This window comes from Podarcis gaigeae, assembly GCF_964106915.1.
Source record: "Podarcis gaigeae genome assembly, chromosome: 3".
Lineage (NCBI taxonomy): Eukaryota > Metazoa > Chordata > Lepidosauria > Squamata > Lacertidae > Podarcis > Podarcis gaigeae.
The window spans coordinates 90,405,126-90,428,435 of NC_139680.1; the positions used below are offsets into that span (position 1 = coordinate 90,405,126).

The window sequence follows — 23,310 nt, forward strand, 5'->3', positions numbered from 1 at the left end:
TTTCCTTCAAAGACATCATCAGTGGAATTCTATTTGATTGTCAGCAGAGTCTTACTATCCCTCCTATTACATACTTGCTGTATCGTTTCCATGAAATATGATCCCTTTTCAATCTAAAACTCACAAACTCTAGATTCCAGGCGCTACCCTCAAACCCACTTGCCCAGCTAATCGAACCACCTCCACCTAAAGGAGCACATTAGCCAAGAAGCCATTGCAAAAAAAAGGAAGCGAGTGCTGCATAAGCAGCTAGTGCCAAGTCCAGCTAGAGCCATTTACCTTCTGCAATTCTGGGTCATAGAAGAAGTTGGACCAGTTTGGATCTGTCTGCATGTATCTGAACTCAAACAACTCTCGCAGGCACAAAACAAGTATGTTGTGGCAGATCTGCAAAAATTGCAACAAAGGGACAAAAATGAATTAGAAAAGCTCCCACTTGCATCAGATTAGGTAGATATGCAGAATATACTGAAACTGTAAGTCACAGCTATCATGAATGTCTGTCTGGCAGGCAGAGGATGCTACAAAGACTCCTGGGATTAGGTGGATTAGGAGGAAAGAGAGAGAGAGATGCCAAAGAGTCACTGCTTTGGACAATGCACAACTACAAAGCTCGAGAAGAAGTGTGGCCCCTTTCGTGTAACATGTGATATAGTCGGGGTGAAACTACGTTGCTCGCCCAACTATAAGGACCAGCAACAGGTCACTTAGGGACGCAGGTGGCGCTGTGGGTTAAAGCCTCAGCGCCTAGGACTTGCCGATCGAAAGGTCGGCGGTTCGAATCCCTGCGGCGGGGTGCGCTCCCGCTGCTTGGTCCCAGCGCCTGCCAACCTAGCAGTTCGAAAGCACCTCCGGGTGCAAGTAGATAAATAGGGACCGCTTTCTAGCGGGAAGGTAAACGGTGTTTCCGTGTGCGGCTCTGGCTCGCCAGAGCAGCGATGTCACGCTGGCCACGTGACCCAGAAGTGTCTCCGGACAGCGCTGGCCCCTGGCCTCTTGAGTGAGATGGGCGCACAACCCCAGAGTCTGTCAAGACTGGCCCGTACGGGCAGGGGTACCTTTACCTTTACTAACAGGTCACTTAACTGCCCTCTAGCTTCCAGAAAGGCTGGAGTTATTGAGCCAGCATTGTGGCCAAGTTAGTGGCCCAGAGTAGGGATGCCATTTACAGAAGAGAAGGGCTGAGGAAGAAGAGAGCACCAATTGCACCATTTGGTGAAAATTTAGTTCAGCAACCAAAGGGTCAGGATTTAAGTGTGCACCTCAGATGGGAAGGCAAAGTGCAAACATGGCAACATGTGCTTGAAAACACAGATGCCATACAGGCACACTTGTCGGAGCCGAGACCAGCTTCTGCCGACACAGAAAGAGGACTGCTGGAGGGGAAAAGGGCAGAGCAGCAACACGTCAGAGTGACAAAGCCTAGACCTACATACATCATGTACCCGGGAGTTTTGTTGTCTAGAGACCAAACTTTATACTCCTGCTCAGTGACTTGCTGACAGCTGTTAAGGGTGTTTAATGGCCTCCTATGGGACACGTCGGAATACCAGACCAAGTCCATCTGCCAATCTGGCTATAGTCAGACTTGCTTGTCCTCCCGTTAACTTTCTAGCCCCTTGCTATATTTGGCTCCGATGCTCTTTTGTCCATGCTTCACCTCTCGTCTGACCTCTTGTTTACCCAGTACTTTTCTACCAGGCTTCAGCTGCTAGGATTGGCCCAACTGAGAAGCCTATATTTGGGTGCTTATGCAACAAGAGGGGGACGCGTTTCTGATTGCTCGTTCCAGGATGAGATGATCTCTTTTGCCAAGCTGGTCATCCTACACACAAGGTCAGGCTGTCTATCTGAAAGATGGTTTGCAGGTTAGCAAAGCCAGTGGCTTTGGGGTCCCCAGGCAGGTGGCCCCAATACTGAGATTTGCAAGACACAACCAGTAGCAAAACATTTTCTAGGGTGCCCACCATTCCCAAACGATCGATTTCTGCACACAATACTCAGCATGGCCCCAACCTGTCCATTCAAAGGACCTCTCTCGCAAAATGGCCTGAGGAAGAGCCCCATGTCCTCTGGTTCTACCAATCTTCTTCCTCCACCTCCAAGCTGAAAAGGGGCCAGGCGACCATACCTCGTTCCTTATCTCCTGGCTGAGTTCTTCGGCTTGATCCAGCGGGAACCCAGTCACCAGCTCCGTCGTCAGGACATGTGGGCTGCACAGCTCCTCCACCACAGCAGGAACATAGAAAAAGGGGTGGTCCTTGAGCAGCTCCCTGAGGGGCAACAGACAAAATGCTAAGAAGCTGCCCAACCCCTGCAGGGGCCTGGGGTTTCTGCAACATCTGGGTTCAGCAGAGGTAACGCCATTTTGCCCAAAAGCAGCCACTTGCTACTCTAGATTCTTCTCTGAGCCTCTTTCCCCCTAGTCCAACAGCATGCACAAGCCCAGGTGTTTGGGATAAAACCAGAATCCCTCATTGCAGCATCTGGCGGGGGCAGATCCCCATAACACACACCTGAATTTCTTAGCGCAGGCAGCTTCTCTCTTGTAATCGCATTCCAGGGCCAGCTCTCTGCTCAGCACTTCAACCAGATGCTCAGGGAAGAGACCTGGAGGCAAAACGGCAGGAGAAAGAAGCAGGTGAGGAGTGAAATAGAAACAATGACAGAGTCAGGGGTGGGGGACCTCAGACCTTAGAACCAAATGCGGGCCTCCACTTCTCTCTGCCTGGCCCTTGGAACACTACCAGGCCAAGCCCCTCACTGGCCCTATTTGCACCTCAGATATTTTGCCCTGGCTGGCATGTGTCCATGAACCCTGATAACGCCTCTTGCTTATCTGGATGGTGAACAGAGTGGACCACACAAGTGTATGTAGAAACTAGCCTAGTGTACATAAGGTAAAACCTGCCATTTCTTGGTGGGTGCCCCACCCACCATGGGCATATGGCCCTCGGGAGGCTGCCCATCAAGGAATGTGGCCCCCGGACTGAAAAAGGTTCCTCAACAGAGAAAAGAGCTCAGCCTGGAAGGCAGCGCTTCGCCGGTTACTTTCAGCCATATACAAACGTCCTTAGTTAACTGTAGCAACTACACCTCTCTGCAAAGCATGAATGGTTCTCCTAAAATTAACGCATCCTGGACTTCAGGAATAGCATCCCCCCACACATACGAAATCAATTTAGGCATGTATCGGCACCCCGAGGGGCAAATACTGAAGCCACCCATGCTCCATAAATGGAAAAGGTGGTGATACAAAGCATTTGCGGACTTATAGCCTCCCACGGCTTCTTTGATGCCAAGATTAATGAGAGATATCAAGGGGGGATTACAATTAAGGTTGTGGATCTCTGCCCAGCATTCCCACAGCCAGGCAAAAGAAGTTCAAAGGACAAAGTGGTTCTGTCTGCCTGAGCTCTGCTCCCATCTGACAGCCAGTCCACAGACTGCCAACGAGGGAGGGAGGGAGGAGTTACGTTACACAGCAATCTTGCTACTCTCTCTTCGTTGCCACATATCAGGTTCAGAATGCTGGGCTCTCCTGTGGGTTTGGACATGATTGGACTTTTCTTCCAGATGAGCAAGGCAGAATGGATTTCTATCCGGTAAACATAGGCTAAAAACTCACCCCGCATCTCATGCTAATAACCTGTTGCACAATAGTGAGAGGTGTTCCCCCAGAATATGTGGGGCAGAGGTGGTAGCCCAGGGGCCCAAGCCCTGGATATTCTGCCCTTCCCTCCATCCCCCCCAAAAACCCTCAGCTGGGCCCTCTACAAAATGAAACCCAGGGCACAACCCATCTTCATATGCCCAGAGGCAAGTCATGGGCCTGTGGCTCCTGGTCTTTTAAGCACCTGGCAATACCCCAGTATCATTCTATGTCTCATCTTAGCAACTACGCTGCTTGTAAGAGACAGCAGGTGAAGCTTCCAACCAACTGTTTTAACACTGACAGCAGACAACAGAGTAGTGTTCAGCAGACACACACAGAAGACTTGCACAACAGCCCCCTTCGCAAAGTTACCTTCTGGGAGAACATTGCTCATGCTCAGGACAGTCATCAGGTTGCTGACATCACTATTGATGCTCTGGGCTATTCCAGGATACTGCACGAGAGAGAGAGAGAAATGGAAATGCTGAGCACCTCCTCCAGTTGAAACACCTGCTACACTTTCCTGAACTAAAACAGAGGGTCAAGGCTTCAGTCATGGCAAAAACAAAATCCCTAAATAAAGGTGCTGAAATGCAAGGGTGAAAAGAGGTCACGGGAACCTGGCTAATCCTGTGTCTGATCCAGCTAGCACAGTATTGCTTGCCTAAGAGTAAGTAGAGCCACCCCATTTCTCTCTGCTTGCCACTTTCTCATGCACAAGTCCCACATCCCTCGTTCCTCCCATCCACCCACAGGTAGACACCCCATTCATCCATTCTCTTCCCCACCCACCCACAACGGCACACATGCTTTCCATCAGGAGCAACTCACACACATTCTCATGCCTCCTCCTCCCACTCCTGTTCCCCAGCCACACTGACATTTTCTTGCTTTGTGTTTTGGGAAAGCAGAAACCACTCCCGGCCACAACAGTCACAGGCAGGTAGGTTCACGGACAAGCCTGGAGGTCCAGCTATGGACTGTGGCAGCAAGAGCATCTTTCAGAAAGATGCTAGCCACTCTAGTTGCTGCTACTCTGCAGGCCTCTTTTAATGAGGATAAAGGAGGGTGAGCTGAGATGGGGAGGAGGGGGCAAGAGTGGGGCAAAGTAGAAAAGGTGGGACAAGATGACCCGCAGGATGCTTTCCAACTCCACAATTCTATGAACCTAGAAGGTTCTACAAGCATGATCCAGCCTAGAGGCCGGCAGCTCTGCCCCCTGGTTTTTTTACTGTCTGAGAACCTGGAGAGTTGCCTGCCAAACAAGGAAATTTCCCAGGATTGAATGGTTTGTTTCCCCATCATTTGCAAAAATCCTTCAGAAAAGATACAGTCCTATCACAATCAAGAGAGTTCTACGATAATGCAGTTTACTTTGCATAAGAAACACAGGCTGGTTTGGGAAATAATTAAGGGGAGGCATAATGAGCTACAGTTCCCTCTCTCCAAGGTAATTTAGACTGTCCAAACCTGACAGCACACTTCTCAAATGCTCCTGCGAAGCATAGCCTGCGGAGTCTAAAATTCCATCCTCCCCACCTCCTTTCTAAAAAAGAGCCAAGGGAGCCAATTTTCACAGCTTAGCACCTGTGCTCTGAGTAGAAGACTGACATGAACAGCTGCAAGAACAGGAACTTTCCGTCACTTTTAACCTACACTGGGCTTAAAAATAGGGGCGGGGGAGAGAGACAACAGCCCAAGAAATGCCACCTAGCAAAACCTTAGATCTAGAGCAGGTGGTCCCTCCAGGTGTTGTTAGACTACAACGCCATCATCCTTGACCATGATGGAAGTTGGAGCCCAACATCTGAAGGGCCAGAGGCTCCCCATCTACAGGATTTTTCTACTGTCATGGGGATCATTAAAACTCCCAATGGAGAGAATTATGGCAATTGCCAAAACCAGGATTTCCAGAAAAGGAAAATGCTTATGGCACATCACCCCCCATATTGCGCAAGTCTATAGTACAAATGGTTCAGACACACAGTTTGATCAGCAAAAAAGGGAACTATAATGTGTGAACCATTCGTACCATATACTTTGTCACAACCCAAGAATCAGGTTCAGGATTTGAAGGAGCCTGTCCTCCATCTGAAAATGTCTGTTGATCTCAGACAGAAGTGTTAGGGGCACAGTGACAGAACTACCCTACAGCTGCATAGGCTTCACACAGGGGCCAAAGGTGATGAGATGAACCTCGGGATCCCTTCAACTCTACAATTCTACACTTCTATGAAACTAATATATTGTAAAACATCAAGGAGTGGGTCTCAAAGTGCATATTCAGAGCTACTGGTGGGCGCCAACTCTGAAAACACTGAAGACCACTAGGCCCACCTGGATTTTCATGGCAACTTCTTTCCCGTTCTTCAAGCGCCCCAGGTGAACCTGTCCAATCGAAGCCGCAGCAAAAGGTCGCTCTTCAAAGAACTCCAACTTATCACGCCAGTTGGGACCAAGGTCATTGTTCAAAGTTTTCTAGCGGTGAATAAAAAACACAAATTGGAGTTTTCCCTTCCCAGGTAGACACTACCACTTGTTGCTTAGACTAGGGACTTTGAAATCCAGCTATGACATACGGACAACTGCAAACAAGCACCAAGGGGATATAAATGGCCAGGATTAAAAATCCAAGCAGCCACTAATGTATACAAATTAGAGAGCTAAACAATGAATTCCACCATGATTTTTTAAAAATGGTGTAGGCAAGGAAAGAAGGTGCAGTAAGGTTATTTAATGCTTTGTTCTTGCAGCCTGCTCAGCAATGGCCCAGAACCTGTAAATAGAGGAAGGCGCCTGCTTTCTCTTTCAAAACAGGTCTACTTCTGTTCGTCCACTTTGATCCCTGCGGCTCCCTCCTGTCATACAGCCCACGCAAATCCTCACCATCATTTGCTTCAATGGCATGAAGTCTGCACTCTGACGGACACGTTCAAAAATCTTCTGCAGATGAGGGTTGATGAAGGCATCATCTGACAAGAGGAAAACACAAGCCCAGTCAGGCAATCAGAGCCATAGTTAAACATGATAGCTAGTTCCTTTGATATGCAAGTACAGTCTCATTAAAAAGGTAGAAGTAGCCTTAAGTACATTTCGGATTGAGCATTGATATATAGACGTGAGTGGATTTTGTGCTAGGGTCAGACAACATTCTATCTTGCACAAAGGAGCCAGCTTAGTGTTCATAAATTCCTATAAACATGTGACGCTTTACCCTCAGTCTTTGTCATCCTTGAAATATCCAATGAGAAGCCCGAAGACTCCCCCCCCCCTGCTGCAAGGAACTCTGCATATGCTCTGAAACCCAATGTTCTGCTCAAGCAAACAACATGCAGCTAGCTATGTTAAATTGACTTCAGGGAATTAATTTATTTAGTAATTTGGGTTTCAAATACTTAAAGAACAAATAAACAAAAAGAACATCATATACATAAAAGGCAATTATCTTTAGGGAATTTTCCCTAAAGTGTGCGCAAGAGAGAGATCATTGCCTTCTCTCTTCTCCAAATAATCTTATTTATATTTTGTTATTTTGTTTCATTAGTTGTTGTTTTTAAAGCAAATCCCTAAATTTTCTCATTAGAATCTCCCTGTGTGACACTGCAGAGATGCTAAGTGACCTGTTGTGTTCCAAATTTTCCCCTCACACACAAACAAAATTGTGTGCCTCTAAAGCTTTGGGAAAGTAAATTCACATAAGTTTATTATCCCCTAAAGCAGAACAGAAAGGGGAATGGGTCCTTGGCAGTAGGACCATGAAATCCTTGAAGCAGCTGGACACACTACAGTGCAGCCCCAGCGTTTTGGTGGCAGCATATCGCTTTACTTTTGAAGGAAGCTCTTATACAAAACAGGGACCTGCCAGTAAGGAGGGATCCATTCCCACCCACTCAATTCCTTCACACATGGCAAAGGGTCAGATCCCCTGACCTACGTACAGGCATTGCCCACAAACCTTCAAGCTCATTTTTGCAGCTTAGAAGGTGCAAAAGAAGAAGAAGAAGAGTTTGGATTTGATATCCCGCCTTTCATTCCCCTTCAGGAGTCTCAAAGCGGCTAACATTCTCCTTTCCCTTCCTCCCCCACAACAAACACTCTGTGAGGTGAGTGGGGCTGAGAGACTATGTGACTAGCCCAAGGTCACCCAGCAGCTGCATGTGGAGGAGCGGAGACGCAAACCCGGTTCCCCAGATTACGAGACTACTGCTCTTAACCACTACACCACACTGGCTCTCAAAAGAGCCAGTGCAAAAGAGCTTTGCTCAAGAAGGGGTACTGAATTTGGGCACGATGGAAGAACGCCCACGAGATCCTGGCGATATCCCTCATCCTAAGGCTTCCACAAGCGAAGAAAGCAAGTGTGGCATCCTCCATGGGGGTGTTGTGTGCTGAAACCTCATCTATTCTACCCCCGTCCCTTCCGAGACATAGCAGGAAGGGCTGGAGCTGGCAGGAGAACATTTCAATTCTCAACAGGCTGCTCTACTTTCACCACCTCAGAAAAACAGAGAATAAACACTTGCATCAGCTGTGACTTGCATGTCTATTCCAACACTTATCTGCTTTGCTCGCTAAGATCCCGATGAAGCGCCTTCACTTGCTATTTAAGTGGCAAATTTATTAGGCCTTCAAAGAACTCTGGAAAGAACCATTTGCCAACTGGTGCTGAAGTAACCAACCAGATTATTTTTTAACAAAGCATGCTCGTGGTCAAAAACACAGGAAGCAAAGTATATGCAGAGTCAGACCATTAGGCCCATCTAGATGAATGCTGTCAACACTTGTCTGAAAGCTGACATTCCCAGATGCAACCCAGGGACTGAACCTGGGACCCTCCACATTCAAAGCATGTCCTCTGCTGCTGAGCTACAGATTTTCCTCTTTGTGGCTTATGCTTTAGACTAGACATTAAAAGACACCCCTGCATTTAAGCAGTGACAGTCCGTTCCTCCCTTGCAAGGTTGGGCAAGACACTGACCACAGCAAGCGTTCATGGTAAAGTTTTACGGGGTGAAGCAATTGCAAGCAGAGGGCAGACTGCAAGTTGCATCAACCTATTGTTTTTAACGGAAGCAATGGGCTCTTGCTGGGGAAAGCTCATTTTCCTGGTCCTTTTCAGAAATACAGAACTGCATCTTTCTCAGAAGGCTGGCGAAGTTTAAAGGAGGGACAGAATGTCTACCAGGTTTGTGAGCGTTGCCTTGGCCTTCGGTTGTGTTTATTTCTTTAAAAGCCTCCGGTGAGTTTGGCAATGCTATGCTAAGTTTCTATGAGAAGAAACTTAGTTAAATTACGCACACAGAGAGAGAGAGAGAGAGAGAGAGAGAGAGAGAGAGAGAGAGAGAGAGATTGGCATGCCTGCTCTAGTAGTTACTTCAGATCCTGCCATTGTAGTAACTCTGGTGGTAGCCACATCACATCTGGATCATCTACACACACACAAACACTCTCTTCTGCTTATACCACTATTCCATTTTCTCTTGGTCACAACACAATGCTCAGCTACACACTTCTGTCATCTGGATTTGTCAGGCTGCTGGCCTGAGTTGGGAGAATTCTAAACATCAGCCAAAAATAATGAGCACATGCTTGAGAAGTCTTCGAGTCCAAATAGTTTCCAGAAGGGAGCCATGTTTGTGGTGGTTGTTTGCTGCAACAGACTTAGAGCCTTGTGTAACTTTAAAGCACAGTCAAACCTCGGTGGTTGAACAGAATCCGCACCATTTGACTTCCAAAACGTTGGACAACTGAGGCACATCTTCCAATTGGTTGCAAGAGCTTATTGCACTCAAGCAGAAGCTGCGTCTGACGTTCGAGTACCAAAAAAATGTTTAAAAACTGGAGCATTTACTTCCAGGTTTTCGGCGTTCAGGAGCTGAAACGTTCGAAAATGGAGCCATTCAAGAACCGAGGTTTGACTGTAGAAGCTTTTGTGGCTAACACTTCATACATCTGATGAAACAGACCCTAGGCCCTGAGAGTTTACTTTAAAGGGTACTGCTCTTTCTCACTTTTGCCCAAAATTAATACCACAGTATTGATTTATTAGCAGTTTTAACGCAATATACACTTCATAATATGCAACTACAAATAAAGATTACAGGCTAGATAGAAACAAGAACAGTATGTGAGATTCAGGCTTTTTGATGCAACAGCATTTATATGTGTACTGATGGTTCTCACCTGGTGGAAGGTGAAAGGGATAAAGGGCAGAGAATAAGACGTTCTTAAAAAGACAACACAAAAACCTTGGAGGTAAAGAAATGCTACAATTTCAAAAGGTATGTTAACAAATTAGAAAGGTGGCAGTTTTTTCTAGCAACAGTGTTGGTGGTTGCTAACACTTAAGACAGACTGTACTTTTCCTTGGGAGAGGGGGATTAAAATATTGACAATACAGGAATACCTTTTAGGGGAGCAAGCAACGTGTCACAAAATAGTGAGCAAGCTTTCATGCTCTTCAGAATCCTTCACATGGCGGATGTTAAACAAAACAGGCAAGGGGGAGAAAGTTAGCAAGTTTTTAAAGTCACAATGTCTACATTTGCAATAGTCTAGCATGGAATCCTGGGGGGGGGGCATTTGCAGCTTTAATGGGTACTCTGTTGGGTACTAACTGGCTTCATATAGCACCAAGGCTGCTAAGGACATTATGGCAAATATCTACTATGATTATTTTACAAAATATAAACTTGAGCAGTTACTTCAAAAGGCACTTTCCCTCTGTACAAAAATCCAAAAAAGGTGCTGGCTTAATAAACAGAAACTGTATTACTGCCTCTTCTGCTTCCTGGCTCTGAAATACCTACAAAGCTGAACAAAATCTGGAAAAGAGTCAGGAAACTTCCAAAAGGGAAAAATGGTTGGGAGAGTCAAAAATTCACCCGAGAGATGAGAGATCAAAGGGGGAGGATTCAAGGAGCACCAACATATTGTTCATTCTTACCTTGGATGCTCAGCATCTGCCCCAGCTTCAGCGCTGCTCCTCGAACCTTGCAGAGGGTCCTCACGATTCTCTCTGCATTGGCCTCCGACATAAATGGACTGGTATCCATAACAGCCTTTTTGCCTGAGGACAGGGTAAAAAAACAAAGGAAAATGCTGCATGGGTGCTACTATTGGCACTGTACCCACTTGGTCCAAAGGACCTTGCTTTCTTCGTCTTTCAGGTGGTAGAGAAGTATCAATTACTGTGCAGCATTCCTCAATATAGAGGAGGTAAAAGCAGACAACCTGGTGCCATCCAGAGATTTTGGGCTAAAATTCATCTCAAAACGCTTTGTTCAAATGTGCTCTCACACGTTTTACCTCCCTTAAAGCTAGGGTGCCAAGAAGATGAGCTGAGAAGCCTTTGTCTGGGAGGTGCTGCTTGCCACAGACGCAAGGAAAACTTAAGGAGTGAACACAGTGAAGACAGTTAGGAAACTTGAAACTAGTGAAAAATTTGGTGGCCAGGGCAAGACAGCTTGAGACTATTACACCAATCCTGGTCTGATTGCACTGGCTACCAATTAGTTTCCGGGCCCAATTCAAAGTGCTGTTTTTGACCTATAAAGCCTTAAACGGCTCAGGACTGCAATACCTGAAGGATCGCCTCTCCTCATACAAACTGATCAGGTCCCTGCGATCATTATCTGAGACCCTTTTTCGTGCACTTCTCCTCGAGAGGTCCAGAGGGTGGCAACACAGAAACAGGGCTCCCCATTTGTGGAACACTCTCCCCAGGAAGGTTCGCTTGGTACCTTCACTATATACCTTTAGGCGCCAGGCCTCTTCAAACAGGCCTTTAGCTGATTAACATCCAACACTCTTTTAAATGTGCGGGCGGGGGGGGGGGGAGAGAGATTGGGTTGTTTTTGTTATTTATTTTTATTATGTATTCATATTGTATTTTTATATTGTGAACCACCCTGAGATCTAGGATGAAGGGTGGCAGATAAATTTAATAAATAATAACAATAACAATTCTCCTTCTGCATCTTTTTTTGTTAATAATTAAATAATATTTATTAATTTAAATTACACACATATACAAAGAATTTGCAATCTCCTACTACAAAAAGAAAACTAAAGAAAAAACAATTAAGAAAAGAAAATACAGAAAAAAGAAAGAAAAATCAGATTTACGTGCATAAAAAAACTTAATCTTCCTAATTAATACTTGAATAAACACGTAAAGAAAAAAGACTTCTGACAAAAGGAGTCTTCTAATCATTCTCACTGTACTGTTTATACTGTCGTCAGTTTTTCCCGCACAATTTTATATTCTTTAATATTGTTCCCGTCTACTCCACAAATGGTATTTGTTGTGTTTACAAGTATCACTCAAGTTCTGCTAATATGGTGTGGTTGGTACAATATGATCTTATATAATCCTTAAATATTCTCCATTCTCCAAATATTTTCTGGTTCAATACTCCTTTAACTCTTCCTGTCAGTTTTGCTAGTTGTAAATATTCTAATATGAGTATCTGCCAATCCTGTGATTATCGGTATTGTTTCGTTTTTCCACCTCCTAACCACAAGAATTCTTGCTGCTGTGGTGACATACATGAACAGTATCTCCTTCTGCATCCTGAGACAGTATAATCCCAAGAAACCCCACCCTTTTAATGAAGTTTGAAGCAAAAACATGAAGGCTTCAACAGGGCAGGGATTTCTATTTGCTGGGCCATGGACTCCTAACTTATTTGTTCCTGAAATACTGAAACTCATTGGAGGCTCTGAGCAGGTACTGCTGCAACAAATCTGTTTACTGACCTTGAAGCACAACTCAACTCTCCTCTCCTGACAGAAGAGGGCATGTAGAGACTGGATTTCATTTCACGGCCCTGGAAGGACTGTCCTTCCCAACAGCCATCTGGGATCACCTCTAATTTTTCCTCTGCTGCCGTAAGTACAGCTTTGAAGGTTAGCAGTGACCAACAGAGCTATTTTTACTTGGCTTGCTTGACAGACACAGTGAATCTCATCCAGAATGCACGATGGACATAAACTTTTGCACACCTTTTTTGTTCTCTTTCCAGGGTAGCTTGAATGGGAACAGCCAAAGACAAGTTGGCTGGTGGGTCCAAGGTCTCTCATGCCTTGGAAAATAAGCTCACGGCACTTTAACTCTTCTCTGAAAGGGGTTATTTGGGTATTGTGAGGTGGGGGCCTTTACCCCATAATTTTAGCAGCAGCTCTTAACAGCCACACTCTACCGACAAAATCATACTGTTGCTCCTCTTCGGAAGAGAACAACAGCAAAAAAGTGAGCCGTGATGCTTCATTTGAAAAGTCTTTTTGGAATGAATGACAAGATGGGCAGGTGGAGACAAGAGGCAGCCACAGGATACATCTTTTGACTTCATCAGAAAAACAAACTTGACCTGGAATCGCAGAGGTAAACTCAAAGAGGAAACCTACAGAACTTACTGCTATTATTTTTTATTGATATTGCCATTTCCTGATGTTCTGTATTGATTTCACTATTAAGTGGAAGGACATCTTCAGGAACACAGCAAATGCCAGATCAAAACTTGCACTCACTAGCTGGAGAGCACCTGCTACCAAATGAGCCATCCCTTTCGTGCCCACTCCCTATTCTTAACAGTTGTTCCATGCAACATTACCCAAAATGTGTAAATCCCACACCTACTAGGTGTGTTAAGGATCGCAGTCTAAGCTATCTGAAACGTTCTCTGATGCCTCTCCAACCTTTACTGGAAGAGGTCCATTGGGAGAGCATTTGCAAAGCCTACCTTGTATCAGCCTAAACCGTTTTATAGGATTGCAAAGGTTGTCTTCTGAGTGTTGAGCCTAAATCTCCTGTCCTGCTTTACTGCCCCTGTTTTCCTCACCAGCTGTGAACAATTGATGTTTATGAAAGCCAGTGTGGTGTAGTGGTTAAGCAGTGTGGTGTAGTGGTTAAGAGCAAGAGACTCGTAATCTGGGGAACTGGGTTCGGGTCTCCACTCCTCCACATGCAGCTGCTGGGTGACCTTGGGCCAGTCACACTTCTCTGAAGTCTCTCAGCCCCACTCACCTCACAGAGCATTTGTTGTGGGGGAGGAAGGGAAAGGAGAATGTTAGCCGCTTTGAGACTCCTTTGGGTAGTGATAAAGCGGGATATCAAATCCAAACTCTTCTTCTCTTCTATCTCCTTTCCAGAACGATTCTAAAGGCTGATTTCCCTGTTATCCTCTGAATGAGAGGCAGCACGATTTAAAATTCACCCCTTCTGGTCTTCTACTCCAGGCAGCCAAACAGGCAGTATCCTTCCCGTCTCTGCCTCACCCCTTTTTTACCCCTTTCCTCTTAGCTTCTCCCTGGAAAGAGGGGGTTTGCTTGAGAGCTGCAGAATTGACTAAAGAACCCAGACATCTCTTTTAAAACCAGCGATCTATCCTTTCCATACTAATGTAGAATGTAGAATCATCTTTTTAGTTATAACAAGAGATGTGGGGAAGCAGTGGCCTTCCATATAGGACTCCCAGTTTCTATGACCACTAGGCCATGCTGGGTGAGGAGTCAGAGTCCAACAGAACTGAGAGGACTACAGGTTCCTCCACTGCTAATCTACAGGTGGTCAGGAAAAAGGTCTCATGAGCTTGACCACTACACACACATTTCTACTTTTCTTCCTTAAACACACCAGCAAATTAACAGAAAAAGCCCTTAATAGGTCAATGTCTCCTTAAACCAAATCCCATAAAAATAGCTGCTCCCACCTCACCTTGCTGTTTTTGCCAGCAACAGCAAGTTCTACACCCTTTCATAGTATGGCTGAGCTTGCATGCAGGTCAGGGAGTGCCCGATTATACAAGGTACCTCTGGCAAACAGAAAAATGTAAACAGAACTGTTACACAATCTTTCTTTGAGAACAAGTTCTCTCCAATATAAGGAGCAAGAGTTGCAAGGGAATGCCTTCAGAGCCATTCAGGGTGATCTGCCACCATGCTTTTTCAGATATACATTTTGAACCTGTGCACAGATTCTGCGATTGTACAGCCTGATATTTCTGCAAGAAATTCTGACGTTTCTGTAGGAGATTTAAGGTCGACCACAGGTGACTTTAAACTCTTGTTCTACATGCCCCAGTTTTGCTCTGTGCACAGCGGGGAGTCCCATTTAGGGGAGTATATATGCACTGAGACACTTTCACATACTACACAAGCAGAATGGGGTAACACACATTTGTGAACCTGTCTGATGGGAACAGTGAAAGCTTTGCTGTCAGGAAACAGGAGCCAACATACTGGAAAGGTTGCAACTGAGATGCTAAAGTTTAGGGCATCAAGAGAGATCAGATAAATTCCATCTGCACTCTCAGGAAGGAATTAACAGTTTCTCCAAATATAATATGCACCTCTAAGAAAATGCTACTATAATTACAGGAGGAACATTATGCAGGGACAGGTTATCACAGATTGAGCAAGACTAAGGTAAGAGGGTCTAGTGACAGAGCTCACACTTCACATACCAAACACAGGAAAGCTGCATGACCATCGCTCTCTGTATTGTCTACGCTGGCCAGCAGTGACTCTCCTGGAGATGCCAGGGATTGCATGCAAAGCAGATGCTCCACCACTTCCATGCCCCTTCCCAAAACTTTCATGTTCAACCCCAGCAGCTCAGGTTATAAGGACCCCAATGCTAAGACAGAGAAATCTCTGCTTGAGAGCTTGGAGAGCCTACCAGAGAAGACAGCAAGTCATGTGTAGTTGTCAGGTAATGTAAGAAGCACAAGAATAGCCTGCTAGATCAGGTCAATGACCCAGATAGTCCAGCATCCTGTTCTTACAGGCGTAACATTCAGTTATCAGGGCTGAAACTGGCAACGGGCAGACACGCTCCTCTCTCTCTCTCTCTGCCATCTGCCAAGCCGAAGGGCATATCGCCAAGAGCTTTTGCAATTAGGTGAAGGGCCGCATAAAATCAAGCTAAGACTCACCCCTGCCTATGCTGGGGGTGGACGCACATAAGGAAGGATCGGTGTTCACATATGTCAATGGGTCAGATGCTCAGTGGAAAGGCAGCCCCTTGCAACGTTATTGAGCACGAGGCTGGCTTCATGGCCAATTGGCCATGAAGCCAGCCTCGTGCTCAATAACGTTGCAAGGGGCTGCACTGCCAACCAGAGATCTTGACCTTTCAGTAATATAGCCCTGTTACAGAGGAAAAATGGACCCTTGGTGGAGTCACAGTTAGGTATGGCACTAAAGGCCACTACTCCCAGATTACTTTTCCCGATGCACATTTTTAACATGTAGCAAACCAGTGGGGAAGAAAGAGAAGCCAAATATACACATCCCTGATTAAATACCAGCCATAACCAGGCATCCAGTGAATCAAATTTGTCAGACTTACACCTTGACCATTCACCAACGTTGGGCAGCTTTCTCTTATAATATTTGAAGAGTGGGGAAATAAGGTGGGAAACATTTTACCTAACAACAATAACAACACAAAGGAAGAGCAGAAGGTCTGGCTTATGGCAGCAAGGTGTAGATAGATAGATAATTTATTACGGTCAAAGACCAGCTCGCATAACACAATAAAAACAGCGTTCATAAAGATAAAATATACAATCAGAGCAGATTGCAGCAGGCAGCAAGATGTAAATTTGGCACAGTCCTCCTCTTCCCAAACTAATCCAAGTGCATCCATTTTGGTTTTAAAAGGTATGAGCACCTTGGGCAGGATGGAAGTCCAGCCCTCTCTCCGCAGCCCTGGCTGACCCCTCCTGAGTTTGTGAACTTGCATCGGGCAAGATCAGATGCAAGTAAAGAAAAGACTTCATTGCTGTTGCTGTGCAATAACACTTTACTCCTTATCGCCGATATATTCTGTATAACCTTCACTTCAGTGACTTGTCGTTAGCCAATGCCAAGACAAACAAGAGATCTATTTATGGTAAAACAAGGACTGGAACCATTATTATTATTATTATTATTATTCAATCATCTGAAAGGACAGAACCAGAAAGGCAAACTTCAAGTTCAAGGATTGCTGCAAAACAGGACAGGCAGCCATGAAGTCATTCATTTTCCTGAGCAAATAGACAGCGGGCTTCTGTGTTGATCAGGGTCAGTAGAGAGGAGGACTCTTTGAAGGGTTGGACAAGCTCACCCTTCTCCACAGTTTAGCTTTCTCCTGTCCTGCTTTAGGGGCAAGAGGAAGGGGATTTGCTTTCCTTAAATGCATTGAATCACCACTACTCCTTGAAGTATTTATTCAAAGAGGAAAACAATTGAAGGTTGCTGCGTAGGTTCAGGGGGAGAGCGGAATCTGGATGCAAAAACACTGTAATACTTTTATTAGTAACTACCCTAGTGACTATAGTGTTGTGCTGCCCTTCCTTTAGTTGTGATTCTGTGCACTTGTAGAGCAAATTGTGTTTGGGGACAAGGACACGACCGGATGCTTGTATTAGCAGTAAGCAAAGGAACACTCACCATTCTGCTCTTCGGATCTAAGGCTCTTTTTCGCAACCTCTGCCAAGGCTCCGATGCCAAGACCAACAGCTAAGCCTTTAATGGACAAAAAGGAAAAGGGGGGGGGAGAGACAAGAGAAAGTCAAAGGCAGCGGGATAAAATGCCATCTGTATGCGGTTACATATCTTTGTGGCTTAATGAGCAGAGGCAAAGTAGCTCTTTATTCAATACGGTTTAAACTTGACTACAGAGCACAAAGGGAAAGAATCCAGCACCACTCCGCTCAGTTTCAGAAGCATGCTGTGCCCACTTTCCCCAGGGCAGCAAAACCTCTGTCCAAAGGAAACATCTTCTGTTCAGAGAAAAGGGCTTTAGGAACCAAGAGTTAAGGGGGCAAGCAGGGACAGTAGTAGAGACTGCAAGTTGTCCATCCATGTAGTCAGGTTTAGTACTAGTCACACAGGGTCTTTGATCTGACACAACAAAAATGAGGGAGGTCAGTAAACTCTCCTGGAGGCTGTGCCTAGACCTTTAATATCCCCACATGCTCGTTTAATGCAACTGTTATTTCCACAACTGAAATAAAAGATAGCCCACTTCATCTGGCATCCTCAACGTTCATCAGTCCCTTTGATCTTTCTCCACAATCTGTTTTACCCTTTACCTTACTGTGGCCAGCAGGGCTCCAATTTGACTCCAGGGCAACTGGAGGAGGAGAGTGAGTGACATAGCTTATACCTCCCCAACAGCATATTTGCCCTGGTGTTGATACCTTGGAGCATTTAATGGTATCTAGATGGAGGATCTGGCAACTCAAGTTCTTACATGATAAGTTCTCTCCAAAAATATTTAATAACAAGATGATTTGAATCTAGAGCAGTCAAATGCAGGACAGGGGAGGGAAAGTTGCACAGGCTGGAACTGGAATGGAAAACCTCAATTTGCAAGTGCAATTAATGCAATAGCACCTCGGCATGATGGCTGTGGAAGATAAGCACCATTCTGCCACACATGCAGACACGCACATACATGCATGCAATATTTGCACAAAATAACACAGGGAACACCCAGCTAAGCTCTGTTCAGCATCAACAACTATGAAACACTAACTGTTTGTTCCATATCCAACCTACCGTCTTTTTCGCTCTATAACACGCACCTGACCATAACACGCACATCGTTTTTAGAGGAGGAAAACAAGGGAAAAAACATTCTGAATGAAACAGTGGATGTATCATTTTTGTGCTTCATGCTGTGGCCACAGACATGTGATCTGATGGTGAATTTGGGCTGACCCAATGCAAAAATCCTGAGAATCCCTGTGCATCCATGGTTTGTAACCACGTTTTTGCACCATTGCAGCCCCAGGCAACAGTGGGTGCGTGATTTTGGGGGGGCAGGCTGTAGCCATGGACATGCTATGTGCTCTGATGGTGAATTTGGGCTGACCCAATGCAAAGACCCTGAGGATCCATGTGGATCCATGGTTTGTAACCACGTTTTTGCACCATTGCAGCCCCAGGCAACAGTGGGTATGTGATTTGGGGGGGGGGGCAGGCTGTAGCCATGGACATGCTATGTGATCTGATGGTGAATTTGGGGTGACCCAATGCCAAAATCCTGAGAATTCCTGTGGATCCATGGTTTGTAACCACATTTTTGCACCATTGCAGCCCCAGGCAACAGTGGGTGCGTGATTTTTGGGGGGCAGGCTGTAGCCATGGACATGCTATGTGCTCTGATGGTGAATTTGGGCTGACCCAATGCAAAGATCCTGAGGATCCATGTGGATCCATGGTTTGTAACCACGTTTTTGCACCATTGCAGCCCCAGGCAACAGTGGGTATGTGATTTGGGGGGGGCAGGCTGTAGCCATGGACATGCTATGTGATCTGATGGTGAATTTGGGGTGACCCAATACCAAAATCCTGAGAATTCCTGTGGATCCATGCTTTTTAACCACATTTTTGCACCATTGCAACCCCAGGCAACAGTGGGTGCGTGATTTTGGGGGGGCAGGCTGTAGCCATGGACATGCTATGTGATCTGATGGTGAATTTGGGGTGACCCAATGCCAAAATCCTGAGAATTCCTGTGGATCCATGCTTTTTAACCACATTTTTGCACCATTGCAGCCCCAGGCAACAGTGGGTGCGTGATTTTTGGGGGGGCAGGCTGTAGCCATGGACATGCTATGTGATCTGATGGTGAATTTGGGGTGACCCAATGCCAAAATCCTGAGAATCCCTGTGGATCCATGCTTTTTAACCACATTTTTGCACCATTGCAGCCCCAGGCAACAGTGGGTGCGTGATTTTGGGGGGGCAGGCTGTAGCCATGGACATGCTATGTGATCTGATGGTGAATTTTCTCTCTCTCTCTCTCTCTCTCTCTCTCTCTCTCTCTCTCTCCCTCCCTCCCTCCCCCTCTCTCTCTCCCTCCCCCCTCTCTCTCTCCCTCCCCCTCCCCCCCCTCTCTCTCTCCCTTCCCCCCTCTCTCTCCCTCTCCCGCAGCAGCACCGGAGCTTGCCTGGAGGGGAGGGGCTTTCCCTGCTCTTTGTTCCGTTTCAGCAAACACAGCAACGAAACAGAGGCGGGTGGGCAGTAAGACCCTGAGGCAGAATGCAGGAAAGCAGCCGCTTCCTCTTTTCAGGTTTCGCTTCTCCGTGCAGCGTGCAGCGCCGCGATTTGATTTTTGCATGATTTTTCGCTCCAGGGACCACACATTCGCTCTATAACACGCACAGACATTTTCCCTTCCTTTTTAGAAGAAAAAATCTGCGTGTTATAGAAGGAAAAATACGGTAACTCGTAATTGCTTAGAGAATGAGATTTTGGAATCTGCAGAGGTGAAATCTGAAGAGAATCTCTATATTCTTGCCTTGAGTGCGGATGTGTCGAATGAAATTAGGTGCTATTTCAGCAATCCTCACGTGAGTAGCAGTTCACAGTGACATAATAACCCAAAGCTACAGGATTCATATCTCCATAACTAGGCTGGCAGATCTTCTAACCACCTCTTCATCTGCAAGTACATCAGCAAGGAGCTACCACTAACATATATGTGTATATCCACACACCCCATGGGAGGAAAGAAAAGGCTGCAATTTTATGAAGTAGTTGGTAGAAGACTCAAGGCAAATCTGACTAGCTGAACAAAGACTGGAGCCCTTACTAGGTCTGCAGGGCGATGCAGAGGGATAAATCTTACTTCTCTACCTGAGTTGCATTCACTCACTGGTGCTCTCTCACATCCATGTCATTAGTTTCCTTCAAAGCCCTAACAGCTTAAGACCATGTTAGCTGGCAGTGATCTTCAGGCTTGAGGTGTTGTTGGACCACAAGTCCCATCTTCCTTGACCAGTGGCTAAGATGTCTCAGAACAATGGCGGCTGTAGTCCATCATCATCTAGGGCAGAGGTTTTCAACCTTTTTGAGTCATGGCTCCCTTGACCAACTACATTCTTTTTGCAGCACCCCTGTGGGGCTCAGGAGCCTTTTTATGTCATCCCTTGCCTGGCAGCCTCTCACCCTTTTTGCGAACACCCTCCCTTGTGGAGTGATTCCTCAGCCTCCTTTCCTCTCCCCTCTCCTTGGGAGTCCTCCAGGCAGCCACTGCTGCCACCCTGGGTCTCTGAGCTGTTCCCCCCCCGCCGCCCCAAAGACAGGTACCTGGTCACACTGTCCATTCCCAACAGCAAGGGCTGGCGGGCTGGCTGGCTGGGCTCCCTGGCCTGCTTGCTTACATGCTTACTTCGAGGCCGCTCCAGCTTCTGGCAACCAGCACCCCCTGGCCAGTTCCAGAGACACCATTTGTCTGGGGAGCTTGTAGCCAGGGCTGCTGCAACAAACAGCCATGAAAGCCTTTTGCAACAGGGCATCAGAGGAGGGAGGGAAGGAAAGAGGGTTGCCCGTGGCACCCCGACCATCATTCAAGGCACCCCAGGGGGCCACGGCACACTGGGTGAAAACCACTGATCTAGGGATCCAAGACTGAAGAATGCTGGCTTAAGGATGAGTTGCTCCCATACAGGTCAATCATGAAATGAAGATCAATGCCAGAAGCCTTTGTTATTGGAGTCATGTCAAAAAAAATTAAGCAAGTGAGCATGACATATGGGGCCTTCTCTGTGGCAGTGCCATGATTGTTGCATGCCCTCCCAATTGAAAGACGTGTTTATTTCAACAGCCTTTTTATTGTTGCAGATTTCAATATCTAGCATCTTTTACTCTTTGTACTCTGTTACGGCTTTTAGAACTGGCTGTACCTGCTTTTTTATTAATTAGAACTTATGCTATATGCCACACAGGGAACCTTTAGTAGAAGAGTGGGATATATTTTATTAAATAAGAAAATAATTATATAACTATAATGCAAAACAACCTATTGTTATGCCAGCAGTTTAAATGAGCCAAGAACTTGACATTTACATGTGCTTCGATTTGACTTATCCAGCTTCAACACCTCTTCTTCCCCACTGGATAAGGTTTAGACGTGTACAATATGTACTTTCCCTTGCACTGCACAGCTCCACCTTAATTATCACATAAACTCACCTCCCTCCCCAGAACCACAGCAGCCAAAGATAGGCGCATATCATAAACAACTCCAAATGGTTGGCTTTTTAAACATTAACCAGGAGGTATATCTTGCTTCATTGTTTTAGAACTGTTTACATTATCAATTTATTTTGATAAGGCCATTCTCCTTCAAGGGAGGCATTCGCCTTAGTGTTTGCAAACAGACTGCATTGTAAAGCCAGGTTGGTGGTGCTGCTCTTTTAAACAGCAGTAGAACATTGTAGGGGTATTTTCAAGCCTGCAGAGTTTTTTGTCCATCTGACTGTCACCTAAATAAGAATTGAATTCTTCCACCACATGCTCCAATTCACGATTCTCAATCTACTTCTTGGGGGGGGGGGGCGGTGTTCCTGTTTTTAAGGAATTATATGCCATTATAGGAACCTTTCTTTTGGGTGGTGCAGTTGGACCACGACAACAGGTCAAACAGCAGGATTCCCACCTGCTGATTTACACCAGCACAAACCCAGCTTGGCTACTTGGCCACCCTGTGTTGAAGTAGAGTTACCAGATGTCCCCGGTTTGCAAATCTGTCCCTAGGAAACATGGCAGCTCAGCAGCCTGGAGCCAGCCTGTTACTCTGCGCATTTATGTTTCACAGGGTGCGAAAGAAGGGCTTTGCACCTTTATACAATATGCGTGTGTGCTTGGGCCCAGGGTCTTTTGCCTCACCAACTCCACTACTGACTACCTGTTGCAACACAGCTTCAAAAAAAATTAAAATTAAAAAGTGTCCCCGGATTCATTGAAAAAAATCTGGTAACCATATGTTAAAGCCCCCTCACCAACTTCTTCACTGCAGAATCATAGAATTGTAGAGTTTGAAGGGACCCTGTGGGTCATCTAGTCCAACCCCCTGCAATGCCAAATGCATCACAACTGATCGAAAGATAATATGGGGAATGCTATGCAAAATCAGTGCATAAAGTAAAAGCCTAATCTGGAAATGCAACAGCAACAGTTTTTTGTTTTTGTAAAAAAATGCTTCTTAGAATCACAGAATTGTAGAGTTGGAAGGGACCGAAAGGGTCATCTAGTCCAATTCCTGCATTGCATGGGGTTGGACTACATGACCCTCGTGGTCCCTCCCAACTTTAAGCTGAAAGCAGCCCATATATTTTTCATTTGCCGTCCAGCCAATGCATGAAGATTAGTACCAAGGGAGTGTGAAGGGCAAATATGAAATGCAATACAACAGAAGGCTGGTTTGGAAAGATAGGCACGCCCTTGTAGGGTTTGGCAAACAAGCCTATGATTAGCAGAAAAATCAAGTGATAACTATGCAACCAATAACCTTGTTCACACTGTAATAAAATCCTGTTGTTACAGAGTCGCCACAGAGTCTTGGCAGGCATAAACACACCCACCCCACACACATAGCTTCCCTTCAGAAGAACAAACAAGCCCTCCCCTGTTCACAGGGTTCTAACAGTGGAAGAGGAGGAGCTCCTATGCTTCTGAACTCTGTGGCCAGCTGTGGAGGCAGGCACGTGCAAAGTCCGCCCAACAACCACTGCTGCTTACCTGCTACGCTAATAATTAAATCAATTCAATACCCATAATTCAAAATGCACTGATATAGGCCAGATTATGTATCGAGGAAAGCTAAACGTTGCACAGCATGCAGGTTTGCATGCATCTGCCCCAATGTGACA

At 45.9% G+C, this 23,310-nt stretch overlaps 1 protein-coding gene across 2 annotated transcripts in view; it reads right to left on the bottom strand.

Annotated features, from left to right (window-relative positions):
- The window catches only part of COQ8A (coenzyme Q8A), a 68,042-nt gene that overhangs the window by 9,248 nt on the left and 35,484 nt on the right, over positions 1-23,310 (bottom strand). For both annotated transcript variants that reach the window (XM_083732434.1, XM_083732435.1), the window contains exons 5-12: positions 17,096-17,170; positions 10,602-10,724; positions 6,542-6,627; positions 5,993-6,133; positions 4,028-4,109; positions 2,517-2,610; positions 2,132-2,273; positions 280-387 (exon numbers count right to left, since the gene is read on the bottom strand). In XM_083732434.1, the coding sequence (XP_083588560.1) occupies positions 280-387; positions 2,132-2,273; positions 2,517-2,610; positions 4,028-4,109; positions 5,993-6,133; positions 6,542-6,627; positions 10,602-10,724; positions 17,096-17,170 (851 nt within the window). The remainder of the gene's footprint in view (positions 1-279; positions 388-2,131; positions 2,274-2,516; positions 2,611-4,027; positions 4,110-5,992; positions 6,134-6,541; positions 6,628-10,601; positions 10,725-17,095; positions 17,171-23,310) is intronic.